This window comes from Balaenoptera ricei, chromosome 4 (assembly GCF_028023285.1).
Source record: "Balaenoptera ricei isolate mBalRic1 chromosome 4, mBalRic1.hap2, whole genome shotgun sequence".
In the NCBI taxonomy this organism is placed as follows: Eukaryota; Metazoa; Chordata; class Mammalia; order Artiodactyla; family Balaenopteridae; genus Balaenoptera; species Balaenoptera ricei.
Genome location: NC_082642.1, coordinates 107,837,332 through 107,854,973, shown reverse-complemented (window position 1 = coordinate 107,854,973; position 17,642 = coordinate 107,837,332). Strand labels below are relative to the sequence as shown.

The following is a 17,642-nucleotide window of genomic DNA, read 5'->3' as shown; positions in this document are numbered from 1 at the left end:
TAAGCAAAAGTTAAGAGAATTCAGCACCACCAAACCAGCTTTACAACAAATGCTAAAAGAACTTCTCTAGGCGTGAAACACAAGAGAGGGAAAAGACCTACAAACACAAACGCAAAACAATTAAGAAAATGGTAATAGGAACATACATATCAATAATTACCTTAAATGTAAATGGATTAAATGCTCCAACCAAAAGACACAGGCTCGCTGAATGGATACAAAAACAAGACCCGTGTATATACTGTCTACAAGAGACCCACTTCAGACCTAGGGACACATACACTGAAAGTGAGGGGATGGAAAAAGATATTCCATGCAAATGGAAATCAAAAGAAAGCTGGAGTAGCAATACTCATATCAGAAAATATAGACTTTAAAATGAAGACTATTACAAGAGACAAAGGAGGACTCTACATAAAGATCAAGGGATCAATCCAAGAAGAAGATATAACAATTGTAAATATTTATGCACCCAACATAGGAGCACATCAATACATAACGCAAATGCTAACAGCCATAAAAGGGGAAATGACAGTAACACAATAATAGTAGGGAACTTTAATACCGCACTTTTACCAATGGACAGATCATCCAAAATGAAAATATATAAGGAAACACAAGCTTTAAATGACACATTAAACAAGATGGACTTAATTGATATTCATAGGACATTCCATCCCAAAACAACAGAACACACTTTCTTCTCAAGTGCTCATGGAACATTCTCCAGGATAGATCATATCTTGGGTCACAAACCAAGCCTCAGTAAATTTAAGAAAATTGAAATCGTATCAAGTATGTTTTCCAACCACAATGCTATGAGACTAGATATCAATTACAGGAAAAAAACAGTAAAAAATACAAACACGTGGAGGCTAAACAATACACTAGTAAATAACCAAGATATCACTGAAGAAATCAGAGGAAATCCAAAAATAGCTAGAAAAAAATGACAATGAAAGCACAACGACCCAAAACCTATGGGATGCAGCAAAAGCAGTTCTAAGGGGGAAGTTTATAGCTATACAATCCTACCTCAAGACACAAGAAACATCTCAAATAAACAACCTAACCTTACACCTAAAGCAGTTAGAGAAAGAAGGAAAAAAAAAACAAAAAACAAAGTTAGCAGAAGAAAAGAAATCATAAAGATCAGATCAGAAATAAATGAAAAAGAAAGGAAGGAAACAATAGCAAAGATCAATAAAACTAAAACCTGGTTCTTTGAGAAGATTAAAAAAATTGATAAACCATTAGCCAGACTCATCAAGAAAAAAATGGGAAAAGATGCAAATAAACAGAATTAGAAATGAAAAAGGAGAAGTAACAACTGACACTGCAGAAATACAAAGGATCATGAGACACCACTACTAGCAACTATATGCCAATAAAATGTACTACCTGGAAGAAATGGACAAATTCTCAGAAAAGTACATTTCAAGACTGAACCAGGAAGAAATAGAAAATATGAACAGACCAATCACAAGCATTGAAATTGAAACTGTGATTAAAAATCTTCCAACAAACAAAAGCCCAGGACCAGATGGCTTCACAGCCGAATTCTGTCCAACATTTAGAGAAGAGCTAACACCTATCCTTCTCAAACTTTTCCAAAATATTGCAGAGGGAGAACACTCCCAAACTCATTCTACGAGGCCACAATCAACCTGATACCAAAACCAGACAAAGATGTCAGAAAAAAAGAAAACAACAAGCTAATATCACTGATGAACATAGATGCAAAACTCCTCAATAAAATACTAGCAAACAGAATCCAGCAGCACATAAAAAGGTTCATACACCATGATCAAGTGGGGTTTATTCCAGGGATGCAAGGATTCTTCAATATATGCAAATATATCAATGTGATACACCATATTAACAAACTGAAGGATAAAAACCATATGATCATCTCAACAGATGCAGAAAAAGCTTTCGACAAAGTTCAACACCCATTTGTGATAAAAACCCTCCAGAAAGTGGGCATAGAGGGAACCTACCTCAACATAATAAAGGCCATATATGACAAACCCACAGCCAACATAGTCCTTAATGGTGACAAACTGAAAACATTTCCTCTAAGATCAGGAACAAGACAAGGTTGCCCAGTCTCACCACTATTATTCAACATAGTTTTGGAAGTTTTAGCCATGGTAGTCAGAGAAGAAAAAGAAATAAAAGGAATCCAAATCGCAAAAGAAGAAGTAAAACTATCACTGTTTTCAGATGACATGATACTATACATAAAGAATCCTAAAGATGCTACCAGAAAACTACTAGAGCTAATCAATGGATTTGTTATAGTAGCAGGATACAAACTTAATGCACAGAAATCTCTTGCATTCCTATACATTAATGATGAAAAATCAGAAAGAGAAATTAAGGAAACACTCCCATTTACCACTGCAGCAAAAAGAATAACATACCTAGGAATAAACCTACCTTAGGAGACCAAAATATGTATGCAGAAAACTATAAGGTACCTTTGAAAGAAATCAAAGATGATACAAACAGATGGAGAGATGTACCATGTTCTTGGATTGGAAGGATCAACCTTGTGATAATGACTATACTACCCAAAGCAATCTATAGATTCAGTGCAATCCCTATCAAACTACCAATAGCATTCTTCACAGAATTAGAACAAAAAATTTTATAATTTGTATGGAAACACAAAAGACCCCAAATAGCCAAAGAAATCTTTGAAAGAAAAACAGAGCTGGAGGAATCAGGCTCCCTGACTTCAGACTATACTACAAAGCTACAGTAATCAAGACAGTATGGTACTAGCACAAAAACAGAAATATAGATCAATGGAACAGGATAGAAAGCCCACACACATATGGTCACCTTATCTTTGACAAAGGAAGCAAGAATATAAAATGGAGAAAAGACAGCCTCTTCAAGAAGTGGTGCTGGAAAAACTGGACAGGTACACGTAAAAGAATGAAATTAGAACACTTCCTAACACCATACACAAAAATAAACTCAAAATGGCTTTTTTCCGTGGAACCTGAGGGAACACTCAGAGATTTTGATTTCCCACTCTAGAACCGGTATCTAGGTCACCATGGTGACTGAACAGAAGTTGATGAGAGCTATTAGAGTCTTTGAATTTGGTGGACCAGAAGTGCTAAAACTCCAGTCGAATGTTGCCATACCAATTCCGAAAGACCATCAGGTTCTAATTAAAGTCCAAGCATGTGGTGTAAACCCAGTGGAAACATATATTCACTCTGGTACTTACAGTAGAAAACCACTTCTACCCTATACTCCTGGCTTAGATGTCGCTGGAATAATAGAAGCTGTTGGAGAAAGTGTATCTGCTTTCAAGAAAGGTGACAGAGTTTTCACTACCAGCACAATCTCTGGGGGCTACGCAGAGTACCAGTACTCTGGCAGCCGATCACATTGTTTACACACTGCCAGAAAAACTGGACTTTAAACAAGGAGCTGCCATTGGGATCCCGTATTTTACTGCTTATCGAGCTTTGCTTCACAGTGCCCATGTGAAAGCTGGAGAAAGTGTTCTGGTTCATGGGGCTAGTGGAGGGGTTGGAATAGCAGCATGCCAAATTGCTAGAGCTTATGGCTTACAGGTTTTGGGCATAGCTGGTACTGAGGAAGGACAAAAGATTGTTTTGCAAAATGGAGCCCATGAAGTGTTTAATCACAAAGAAGCTAATTACATTGATAAAATTAAGAAATCTGTTGGTGAAAAAGGAGTTGATGTGATTATTGAAATGCTAGCGAATGTAAATCTTAGCAACGATTTGAATCTTTTGTCACATGGAGGACGAGTAATAGTTGTTGGCAGCAGGGGTCCTATTGAAATAAACCCACAGGACACCATGGCAAAGGAATCTAGCATAATAGGAGTTGCTCTCTATTCATCCACCAAGGAGGAATTTCAGCAGTTTGCAGCAGTCCTTCAAGCTGGAATGGAAATTGGTTGGTTGAGACCAGTAATAGGTCCCCAGTATCCACTGGAGAAGGTGGCCCAGGCTCATGAAGATATCATTCATAACAGTGGGGTTACTGGAAAAATGATTCTTCTCTTAAATTGATTAATCCTTCCACAGATTTCCTGCATAATTAAAGGTTTCTTATCTCAGTTTTACGTACAATACATTTGCTTTAATTAGCATTCATTTGATTCAGTGAGTTTCTTATATTAAAAAAAAAGATTTATCTTTAGCGATCATAGACATTGGAGTGCAATTTATTTTCTAGCTGGCAATATTCTTTATGCCTTCTGCCTCTCATCCAGGATTCATCATAGTAGGAAATAGAATATTAGTGGTCACTTGGCATTGGAGGGCATTACAGAAATTCCTAACTGATACTTGATCATTGATTCCATACCTTTGACTAAAACATGCTAATTCAAAGTAAGACTGCTTGATTTCCAAGCCTACTTTCTTTATAAGAACCTTATAGGGACGTCCCTGTTGATCCAGTGGTTGAGACTTCGCCTACCAGTGCCGGTGGTGTAGGTTTGTTCCCTGGTTGGAAAGCTAGGATCCCACATGCTTTGGGGTCAAGAAAACCAAAACAGAAAACAGAAACAATATTGTAACAAATTCAATAAAAACTTTAAAAATGGTCCACATCCAAAAATCTTAAAAAATAAAAACAAAAGAAGAACCTTATAAAGGTTCTTTAGTCTCTGATTAGCCCAGAACTATATTACACTGAAGATTTTCTGGACTAAATAAGACACCTTTTCCAAACTAATCTCATCTAGATCTACAAGTCTCTCAGAAGGGCAAGATAAATGATGTCCAGAGAAATTTGTTAGTTTTCCAATATATTCCCCAATATATTATGACATTCACTAGGTTAATGATTGATTACCAATGATCCATATATTCTGTGAGGACAGGAGCCTTATCTTTGGTATAATATGATACTAGGTACATAGTTTCCAAATAGATGCTTATTGATTGATTCAACTTCAAAGTAGATTTAGAGTTACCTGTTTGTGTGGTGGGGACCATATATTTTTATTTAAATTAATAAATGAATTTACACATTAAGAAAAATAAATAAATAAATAAACTCAAAATGGATTAAAGACCTAAATATAAGGCCAGACACTATCAAACTCTTAGAGGAAAACATAGGCAGAACACTCTATGACATATATCATAGCAAGATCCTTTTTGACCCACCTCCTAGAGAAATGGAAATAAAAACAAAAATAAACAAATGGGACCTAATGAAACTTCAAAGCTTTTGCACAGCAAAGGAAACCATAAACAAGACCAAAAGACAACCCTCAGAATGGGAGAAAATATTTGCAAATGAAGCAACTGACAAAGGATGAATCTCCAAAATTTACAAGCAGCTCATGCAGCTCAATATCAAAAAAACAAACAAGCCAATCCAAAAATGGGCAGAAGACCTAAATAGACATTTCTCCAAAGAAGATATACAGATTGCCAACAAACACATGAAAGGATGCTCAACATCACTAATCATTAGAGAAATGGAAATCAAAACTACAATGAGGTATCACCTCACACCAGTCAGAATGGCCATCATCAAAAAATCTACAAACAATAAATGCTGGAGAGGGTGTGGAGAAAAGGGAACCCTCTGGCACTGTTGGTGGGAATGTAAATTGATACAACCACTATTGAGAACTATATGAAGGTTCCTTAAAAAACTAAAAATAGAACTACCATATGACCTAATAATCCCACTCCTGGGCATATACCTGGAGAAAAGCATAATTCAAAGAGACGTGTGCCACAGTGTTCACTGTAGCACTATTTACAATAGCCAGGACATGGAAGCAACCTAAGTGTCCACTGACAGATGAATGGATAAAGAAGATGTGGTACATATATACAATGGAATATTACTCAGCCATAAAAAGAAACGAAATTATTTGTAGTGAGGTGGATGGACCTAGAGTCTGTCAAACAGAGTGACGTAAGTTAAAAAGAGAAAAACAAATACCATATGGTGACACATAGATAAGGAATCTAAAAAAAAAAAAAAAAGGTTCTGATGAACCTAGGGGCAGGACATGAATAAAGATGCAGACGTAGAGAATGGACTTGAGGATACAGGGTTGGGGGGAAGGGTAAGCTGGTATGATACACTCTACCAAATGTAAAATAGATAGCTCGTAGGAAGCAGCTGCATAGCACAGGGAGATCAACTCGGTGTTCTGTGACCACCTAGAGGGGTGGGATAGAGAGGGTGGGAGGGAGAGGCAAGAGAGAGGGGATATGGGGATATATGTATACATATAGCTGATTCACTTTGTTATACAGCAGAAACTAACACAACATTTTAAAGCAATTCTACTCCAATAAAGATGTAAAAAAAAAAATGTACGCATATTCCTATATCAGCATACAAAATCTACCACTCCATCATGAAGAGAAAATACATGGAATTGCTGCTCCCTAAAGATTCATTAGTAAGCTAATTCAGATAATATTTATTTTGTTTCTCTATGAACAGTGCTAGGCTCTAAAATATCGCTGGCTAGGTGAGCTAGTCTACTAGTTCTAAATCTTCACCATCTAATATGGTAGTCACTAACCACATGCAGCTGTTGAGGACTTGGTGTGTGGTCAGCATGACTGAGAAGCTAAATTTTTTAAATTTAATTTTGATTAATTTAAATATAAATTACTGTCCATATTGGACAGTGCAGTTCTATGGACATATATCTTTGAGTAGTACCAACAGGAGCTATACTGGCAGAAAGCTTATAATCTAATGGACAAGGAAAATAGCAAAGAATGATAAATAAAGCAAATACTTGGCAGAGGCTGTTTTCAACTGTTGTTATTGTAAAATGAAGTGTAAGTCACTGGCGGCAGTAAATGTCCAAATCTTGGTCATAAAGCAGGGTGCAAGGCCTTCATTTAAACAATTCTAACAATTATCACTTGTGATACATATATATGCCTGTAAGAAACATTAAAATGTATCAGAAAGTGCTCTACATGAAAAATCTGTTCTTGACCACCATGAAAAAATAATCTACCAGATATGTCCACCATCTATTTCTGGCAACATGATTGTCATTTCCAGGGATAGGAAAGAAGTCAATTTTAGACTGATGCAAAGACATCTCTAATTATTAAGTTATTAAAAATGGGATGATGGTTTTCTCACATCATTTCTGTTTGTAGTCTCCAGATGTATATTATCTTCATGGCTATTTGTATTGTTTTTCAAGAGAAGTTTTATTTCAGAGAGAGAGAGAGAATGCAGAAACTAGCAAGAAAGGAAGGAAAAAAGGAAAAAGGGAAGAAGGAATTTGCTATGCTGAAGTAATGATGTGCTTTAGAGAGGATAAATGTCAAATCTACTTTTAAGGAAAATGAGAATAAATTATTAAACCAAAGTGACTAATCATATTTTTAGTTGTTGTTCCATATGAAAATTTAGAGGGAGGGGATATGGGGATATATGTATACATATAGCTGATTCACTTTGTTATACAGCAGAAACTAACACAACATCGTAAAGCAATTATACTCCAATAAAGATGTTAAAAAATAAATAAACAAACAAACAAAAAAGAGACTGGAAAGGTTTCAACAGACCAAAAGTCAGATTTTGTGTATGGATCAAAACACTGTACTTGTGCTATCTCATTTTAACTTTCATCATGTTACTTCTCAGTTATTTGCAGTGCACTGTATTTCCAAATGGAAGATCCGCTTTGTCAAGTGGAAGAAGTAACTGAGCTTATCCACGATGCCTATTTGGCGGCATTCATACGTGCTCCACATTTGAGCTACTGATGGAGAAGATGGCCTGATTAGGTAAGGATGGGTTAGTTCTTCAGAAAATAAAGAGGAGGGAGAGAGAGAAGCTTGATGATCTAATCAGAAAAACCAAGGATCAGACTAAGAAGGAAAATCAAAACTTGGGTAGTATTAAATAAGGAATTATCTAAATAGAATGGTCTAATGGGATACAATGCATTGGGGCAAAACACTAAAGGAAGAGAGCAGATTTGGTTTCGTTGGATGATACTAGAACTCAGTGGCACACAGGGATATGGGGACAACAGGTCAGGAGCTGAAGAGCAGTGTCTTAACACTTGGGAAAATTTACTCATTTTTCTTAAATCCCATATAATTGTGAATACCTGTTTTCTTGCCACTGCATTAGTTTCTTTGAGACAGAGACAGAAATAACTGCTTAACTGAATTGGTCTGAATTTGGTCAATATTACTTACTTTCTCCTTCCACTAAAAAATAAAGTTCTGCGTGTTTTCTTAAAGAAAATACAATACTTGGTTTATTTAAAATATTTTGGGGTAGCTTGGAAACAAATTGAAATAAAGTTGATATATTTAACAAGATCTTTCCTTTGACACTGTCAGTATCCCATGAGGTAAACAGGGTAAACACTATTTTGCCCATATTTCATTTTAAAGATAATTAAAGCAAAACTATGATAAATTAATGTAATGATTAATGTTCATGATTATTTATCAAATCAGTGACCAAAATGTCACTTTAATATTTTTAAAAAGGGAAAAAAATTAAAGAAGTTGTTTTTTTACCATTCCACCAATATTTGCAAAACTATTTCCTAACATTCTCTAAGAAATGTGTGTATACTTTTTGCCTAAGAAGTCAGATATTATTTGATACAGATATTCATCAATACTTAAGAAATAATATTCTTAAATATTTTTAGGCTTCTGTTTTCTTTTCTCTAAATATGTCACTAGCACAGTAAAATAAGGCAATGGTAAATAAATAACCCACTATAAAGTAGCTTGCTACAGATTTAGGTGATTGTCCAGAGAAATTAGTTGATTTTTTCCCCTCCTAATGTTTTCTGCTTTTTTTATATCCTTGTTAAGTTGTTTTGTTTTGTTTGCTGATTTTTTTTTCCCTTAGAGCAGTCTGATGTGGTGTGTGTGTGTGTGTGTGTGTGTGTGTGTGTTTGCTGTCTTCCTTTGGTTAATAAAATGAAATACGATATTAGATTTGATTATTCACAGTACTGCTAAGGGAAAATTCACATTTTTATCAGGATATAAGAAACTTAATAGACCATGACCCCTAATAAAATAATAAAATAAGATGATGGGGTTTTAATAATTATTTGTTTGCTTTTAGAGTGGTAGCCAAGGCTGTTTTCATGGTGAGGCATTACTAAATGTCACTATTCGTCTTTCTGTCCTAATTCTCTGTATATTCATATTTGAAAAGCCTCAATTATCTAATGAAATCATTTGGAAATTATTGACTGAAATAAGTAGTTTTCCAAAAAACACTCTGGTTTTCCCTTTCATACTGTCAATGGAAATGTATTCTCTACCAAGGTTTAATGTACATCAATGAATAGCCCTAGAGACAATTCTTTGCCCTTTGGACAACTTTTCATAGTAGAGGGCAGTGCCGTTTGAATTTAAATGATGTTGCACTTGAGGCCAACAGTAATAAGCAAGCTCTACTAGACTTTCATTACATTTTCTTATCATCTGAATATAATCATAAGCACTTGATGCTAGCTCCTACAGCCTTCATGTGAATTATAAATATCATATTTATGTTTCTCTTTAGAGGAGAAACAAGATTTCTGCTGTGGATGAAGAAGTGAATACAGTTAAATAACATGATCTGTTTACCAAATTGCCTGCCATCAAAAGAAAGCAAAATGCCTGGAAAATGGGAATTGGCTTGACAACTCATTATTTAAAACAAACAAACAAACAAACAAACAAACATGTCTGTTTTTGAATACAGAATTAACCTATTAGCCCACTGTCAAAATAAAGCTTCCAACTGAATGTCCAATTACCCACTCAAAAGACCCTCACAAATCATTTGGGCAAAAACCTCTACAAAGAGGCCTGCCTGAAGGTCAGCAGTGGAAATGTGTGATGCAATAACAGGGGAAAACAAACAAACAAACAGAGAATTCAAAACACTCTCCTTGTTATTTCCTCAACTCCAAACAAAAGAACCTTTTTAATCTACAATTAATCCCACATTTATCCCAATAGATATAATTCCAAAAGTGGAATTGTATAAAGATCATGCCTACCAGCAGAATTAACTCTCCTTAAGCCCTAAGAAATCCCACTAGCACAGTAAAATAAGGCAAGGGTAAATAAATAATCCAGTCTAAAGCTGCTTGCTACAGAATTAGGTGATTGTCCAGGCCTTGATATCACTAAATTGCTTTATGCACGTGGCCTATTGTTTTCTGTGCTAGCTAAATTTTTGGTGGAGGAAAAAGCTGGTGATGCATCTAATTTCAGCTTTGAGAGCCCTGACTGTGCTCCCTTGCTCATCTGATTTTACGTATGCATACATGCATAAACATGGCATTGTAAAAAGTGTATTTAAGTAAAGGTTATCAGCCTTTAAGAATTGTAATGAGGCCACCAGGTTAAAAAAAAAAAATGGTCGGAACTTGTGTGCTATGCAAAGCATAATGCAAAGTTTCTCTTTTCTGAGGCACCGTCCTAAATCACTTCTGCTCTGTGAAGACTTTAATTCAGTGTAAAGAAAATACTCTTCAGCTTCTCCAAAAGCTTCCCTCTTACCTGGATTAAACTTCAACTTGCCTGTTTTCATTTTACTTCACAGTCACTCAGACACTAAGGGAAATAGGAGAATCAATTTTAAAAGAAGTGTATACCTCAGTGACTTTAATAATAATCTACAAGAGTTCCATTTCCTCTCAAATTGAACAAGACCACATTCAGGCCAGAAGATCACAAGATAGTGAACAAATGGATACTTCCCACATACATGTTACTGAATTGATCAGTATGTGTATAAGAAAATTGGTACAGTTGGCCCTCCATATTGGTGGGTCCTACAGCCACAGATTCAACCAACTACGGATCAAAAATATTTTTTAAAAAAATCCAGAAAGTTCCAAAGAGCAAAACTTGAATTTGATGCACACTGGCATCTATTTACATAGTATTTACATTGTGTTTACAACTATTTACACAGCATTTACATTGTATAAAGACGATTTAAAGTATATGGAAGATATAAAGATGATTTAAAGTATATGGGAAGACGTGAATAGGTTATATGCAAATACAGCTGACTCTTGAACATCAAGGATTTGAACTGCTCGGGTCCATTTATATGCAGATTTTTTTCAGTTGTAAATACTACAGTACTACAGGATCCAAGGTTGACTCCTTGGACACAGAAGAACTGATATAGAGGGTCAACTCTAATTTACGCACAGATTTTCAAATGTGAGGAGGGTCAGCACCCCTAACCACTGAGTTGTTCAAGGGTCAACTGTACTATGCCATTTTACATAAGGAACTTGAGCATCCTCAGGTTTTTGTATTGTTGGGGAGGGGGGTATGTCCTGGAACCAATCCCCCACAGACACCAAGGGACAACTGTATTATCTTTGTAAAATGTTGACGAACTATATTATAGGGTTAAAATATTGATCTCAAGAGTTAAATTGTCTCTGTTCAAATCTTACTTTGCCATTTGCTGGTTGGGTGACATAGGGCAAGTCATTTAACTTAAGTTTCACCTCCTCGTCGCCAAAATAAGGATCACAATGGTGCCTATTTCAAATGGCAATTGTGGGTTGTGAAATAATGCCAGTTGACTAGCTGTAATATAAAATATAAGACCCACAAGTTCTTAGCATATGCCTGACAAACAGTAAGGATGTGTTAAGTGTTAATTTTTATAAATCTGTTATTATATTGTGAACTAGACAAGATCCAGATATTTTAAACAATTTTTTCCATTCTTCCAAATACCATATGCATTGTGCTTAACCTTCTTAGTTTTGTTTTAACTAATTGATGTTAAAGTAATCAAGTTTTAGTGAAGCACATAGATATAAGTCATAAGACATGTTATGTTTTCACCTAACTTAGGGGTTGCCGAACTTTTTTCTGTAAATGGACAGACAGTAAATATTGAGAGCCACAGCCTCTGCTGCAATCAATTCTGCCACTGTAGTGCCAAAGTAGCCATAGATAATACAGACAATACACAAATGAATAGCTGTGGCTGTGTCCCAATAAAACTTAATTTATGGAAACTGAAATTTGAATTTCATGCAATTTTCAAGTGGCACAAAATATTACTCATATTTTGATTTTCTTTTCAACCATTTTGTAAAACAAAAACAATCTTAGTTTGTGGGCCACACACAAACTAGAAGTGAGTGGTATTTGGCCCTCAGGCTATAGTTTATTTACCTCCTAATCCATTATTTCTACTAAAATTGTTTAATCATTATATCTTGTATTTAAAGATAAATTATATATAAATTCTTTCAAAGTTCTTGACTATTTACTAAAGAAATTAATGAATATGCCCTATCAATAGCCTAGTATTTTACTGTGATATTAACAGTCCTAGTAGTTAATGTTAAAAATTTCTAACACAATTTGGCACATTCCTTAATTTTATTTCCTCTGAAATGTAAAAATAAGGTAAAGGGTACTTTAGACATTAGTACCGAGATTGGTCATTCTGGGGAAGAGTAAACCTGCCTACCTGATCACTGTAATGAAATGTCAGCTCTGGAGTTGTCAAATGACACAGCCATTGGAAGAACTGAGGGAGGCTAGATAATTGGAAAGATAAAAAGGTCTGTCTAGAAGAAGGACTCTGATCTTGATTGAGATTAAAAAAAAGGATTGGATGTAGATAATCTGATTGGACAGTTAACCTTTGGTAAACAACACTGGTTGTTTGTGTGGCTTTATTTGAGAATTTGGATTATTCCAGGTGGAAAAAAGAACAAGGGAGAGATCATCCAATAAATATAAAACTCTATTGGTCTTCTGCTCTGCTCTTTGAGGAGACTCTTGAGGATTCTGAGGAGACTCAATAACATCTGATATTTACAATCGGAGCTCCAGCTATGCGGCTTCCACATCCACAGATTCAACCAACCAAGTATTGGATTCAACCAATTCCGGATCAAATTCAATCCAAGGTTGGTTGAATTCGTGGGTGCAGAACTGGAGGATTGGAGGGCCGGCTCTACTACACCATTTTATACTTATAAGGCAGTGGTCCCCAAGCTTTTTGGCTCCAGGGACTGGTTTCGCGGAAGACAATTTTTCCATGGACTGGGGTAGGGGGTGGTTTTGGGATGATTCAAGCACATTACATTTATTGTGCACTTTATTTCTATTATTATTACACTGTAATATGTAATGAAATAATTATATAGCTCACCATAATGCAGAATCAGGGGGAGCCCTGAGCTCGTTTTCCTGCAACTGGATGGTCCCATCTGGGGGTGATGGGAGACAGTGACCCCCGACGTGTGTTGCTTACGTCCAGTCTACTCCGTAATCTCGTTTTGGTTGCTGTCACTGCAGAAAACCCTGCTTCACAAAGATAGGATGTTGGAAATGGAAGCAGGCTTTTCAGTGCTTTTGTGGCAATCTCAGGATATTCTGCCTTGACTTTAATCCAGAACGTATGGAGATTTGAAGTTGTCTCAAACAAACTTTTAAGGCCACCATCATTTGCGATCTCAAGCAGCTGATCCTCTTCTAGCACGGACAAAGTCAATTCACCTGGCTTATTCACAAATGGGTCGCGCGGATCCATTCCTTCCCGGTTCGGGGGTCTTTTGTGGTTGGGAAGTAATGCTCAAACTCTTTTGAAAGCTGAGATAGGTGAACATGCACCAGCTGGGAGAAAGAAGGCCCTGGTTCAGTCTCTTTCAAAATCTCTGCTAATGTTTGAAACATGACAAAAGTCCCAATGTGCACTTGTTACCCCCATAATTCCAGTTTGGCTTTGAATGAAGCCACTTTATGTGCCAACTTGAACTCAGCTGTCATTCTCCCCTGAAGTGATGACAGACTGAGTTTGCTGAGCAGGTTGAATATGTCACACAAGTAAGCAAGTTTTGCGACACATTCTGTGTCACTGGAATGTGCTGCCAGTGGTGACTGTTTTTCTAAAAGAAATCTCTGGAGCAGCTCTCGTAACTCAAAAACTCTGGCCAGTGATCTACCTTTAGAAAGCCATCTCACTTCTGTGTATAAGAGAAGACGTGTGTGCTTTGTGTCCATCTCCTCACAGAGCTGCGCGAACGGACATGAGTTAAGGGCATGTACTTTAATGTGGTTGATAATTTTAATCACATCCTGCAAAACGTTGTTAAGTTCAGGTGACATTTTTCAGTTAGCCAGCATTTCCCTATGGATGACACAGTGCGTAGACTCACATTCAGAAGCGACCTCTTTGACCCGAGTAGTGAAACCAGAAAGCCGTCCAGTCATGGCAGCCACTCTGTCTGTGCATATACCGACAGAAAACGACCAGTTCAGTTTTCCTGATATGTAGTCATTCAAGGACTTGAATAGTTCTGCAGCTGTGGTGTTGGTTGGCAACAAAAGTGCACATAACATATCCTCATGCACATCCTCCTGAAAAATATATCACACAAAAACAAGCATTGTTGCCTTGTTGTCAACATCAGCAGACTTGTCAACCTGGATTGCATACCACGGTGACATTAATCCTCTCTAACAATTGTGCCTCAATATCCTCTGCTATTTCATCAATTCATCTAGTTATGGTGCTGACAGGAGGCAGAGCTCAGGCGGTAATGCAAGCGATAGGGAGTGTCTGTAAATACAGATGAAGCTTCTCTCGCTCACCTGCCACTCACCTCCTGCTGTGTGGCCCAATTCCTAACAGGCCACGGACTGTTACCATTCCGTGGCCCAGGGGTTGGGGATCCCTGTTATAAAGGACTTGAGCATTCGTGGATTTTGGTTATGGGGAACTGAATGTTGCCTTGGAGCTCTTCAACTGGGAGAATGAGGAAAGAAGATAAAGATACCAGGAGGGGAAGAAAATGGAAGATGGATAAATGCAAATGGGGCCTATACAGATTTCTATTAGTAACTTTCAGAGACAGATTGTCACTGAAGACTATTCAAAAATTTAAGTTAGCCTCTGCTGTGTTAACTCTGAAGGGGGGCAATTTTGGAATATAAATGAATTTCTTAGAACACTCATAGTAGGGACTTCCTTGGTGGTCCAGTGGTAAAGAATCCGCCTTACAATGCAGGGGACGTGGGTTCGATCCCTGGTCAGGGGACTAAGATCCCACATGCCGCAGGGCAACTAAGCCCACCTGCCACAACTACAGAGCCTATGCATCCTGCGTGCCACAACTAGAGAGAAGCCCGCACACCACAATGAAGAGCCTGTGCACCAGAACGAAAGATCCCGCATGCCTCAACGAAGATCCTGCGTGCCGCAACTAAGACCCGATGCAGCCAAAAATAAATAAAATAAATAAATAAATAATAAATCAATCTTTTAAAAAAAAAAGGAGATATATATTAAAAAAAAAAAAAAAAAAAAGAACACTCATAATTCCCTAAAACAGCCCTGGGCAAACTACAGCCCTGGAGCCAAATCCTCTTGCCTCTTGTCCTGTAAATGAAGTTTCACTGAAAGACCACCATGCTTACTTATTTATGTATTAACCATGACTCTTTTGTTCTTCAGCGGCAGAACTGACTAGCTGTGACAGACAGCCTATGGCCTGCAAAGGCTAAGCTATTTATCTTCTGGTTCTTTACAGAAAAAGTTTGCAGAGCCCTGCCTTAATCCTTACTATTCCACATGTGGTCTGTAGACCAGCAGCATCTGCATCACAAGAAAGATTGTTATAGATAGAAATGCAAAATCTCAGGCCCCACATCAGATCTACTGAATCAGAATCTATACTTTAATGAGATCCCCAAATGACATAATGACCCATCAGTGACGGAGAAGCACCTCCCTGAAATAATTTCTTTCTGTTGACAAACACATGAAACATGGGGTGTAGGGGGACCTGATGTTTATCATTTTCTGGCCTCCATCTTGTGAAGATGAGATTCTCACTCTCTCCCAAGTGGTTTTAAACCTTGATATTCATAAAAATTACATTTCTTAATTCACAACCCAAACTCCTGATGTGGGAATTATATCAAGAGGTCATAAAGAAGGCTGAAATATTTATAGCAATGGAATATTCCAATAACTGATAAATTACCATATCTATAAATCTTGAAAGAAGGCCTTCTTTAGATTACCAACAGGCAATAAAGTACTACAACCAACATGTGAGTTCACATTCAGAAAATTTAAATGCTGTTAAGCTACAATAATAATATTTTAAAAGACTGTTTACAGTTTTGTAGTTTAATCAGTCTGAAGAGTTCTATTTTTATACTTCATTCCCTTAATCAGATGTAAAGACAGAACTTGCATCTCATCAGCCCAGGTACCTGTTAAAAAGGAAAATACAGAAATGTACTTTCTTGGTTGATGGAAATGTAAGTCTATTTAATACATACTTTATATTTAGTATTTTATTATTAAGCTTAGTTCAGTATAAATGCACATTTTCAATGTCATGAATACATGGCATGAATGATGTGACAAGCAATTTGCATTTATATAGCACCTTTCAAAGGCTCAGGATCACAAAGCAAAGCATAAATGCTTGTGTAACTTTTCAATTAAGAATTCACTTCTAATTACTCCTACTTAAATGTGCAGTCTCTTTTTAATCACAACATTTTTACACCTGTGGTTAAGTGCTCTGACAGAGCCTCAGCCTTATCTCCAAAGCATGCAAATTGCATGACTGGATTTTGTAATGAAGACTACGTTTGCCAGGGGAAAAATGATCACAGACATGTAACACCGGTAACAATATTAAAGACACAACTAAATTTAAAAGCATCATTCTCTACCATTATGTACTAATTCGGATCAACACACACACACACACACACACACACACACACAAATGTCTGTCAGTTCTGGAGCATGCACGAGTTTCAGGCTTAGTTATACTTCTGCTATATTGCCAGGAAGTTAAGAGATGAGATCTGAAAACTGGCTTATAAACGTACGCTTGCCTGTAGTAAATCTTTAGCTCCTGGAGCTACAATTGCTAACATGTGTGAGATTCCTAGTTTTCTTGTATAATCAAGGGACCAATAAATAACATGGTATTAAAAAAAATGATATCCTGCTACTAGGGGAAAGCACAATTCAGCTGCAACATATGGTTCTGGAGAGCTGCAGTCTCATAAATGGAGCTGAGGAAAGAAAAGTAATTCTGGGAAGGTGGTTGTAGCTAAAGAGAAGGCTCTAGTGACAGCCATCTTCATAACTGACTGCAGAAAAGCACGAAGCTCCATTTTCAAAAGCTGATTAGAAAGAAGATTTATTAGGAACCTATGGTGATCTGGGGACCAGTGTAACACAAATAGATGAGGCATGGTTCCTGTGCCTTGAAAGGCTGCCAAGAGGCAGCAGGATTGCATGGACCAGAAGCAAACACATTTCAAAACTCCACAGTCAGTAATGAAAAATTAGTAGGTAAGAAGGTCTTGGGTTTTCAATAAACTATTAATTGTATGAAAAATAATTTTAATAGACTGTCCATTTAAAAAACAAATATTGAGACCTTCCAATATACCAGATATTGTGCTCATCTCTGATGATTAAAGTAATAGCAATATCGGCAACAATAATAATAACAATGATCATAAAGGGGTGTTAGGAAATCAGGCAACACTTCCATACTCAGGAAGTCACAGGATGGAGGGCAGGGGAGAAATAACTAAAGAGGGTGATGTGTGTTTTATCAG

At 36.8% G+C, this 17,642-nt stretch overlaps 1 protein-coding gene across 1 annotated transcript; it reads left to right on the top strand.

Annotated features, from left to right (window-relative positions):
* The first annotated feature begins 3,030 nt into the window (after positions 1-3,030).
* On the top strand, positions 3,031-4,073 carry LOC132365457 (zeta-crystallin-like). The gene is given in 2 exon segments (XM_059922185.1): positions 3,031-3,391; positions 3,393-4,073. Coding segments are annotated over 2 exon segments (996 nt in total). The 5' UTR covers positions 3,031-3,070; the 3' UTR covers positions 4,068-4,073.
* Positions 4,074-17,642: the final 13,569 nt, after the last annotated feature.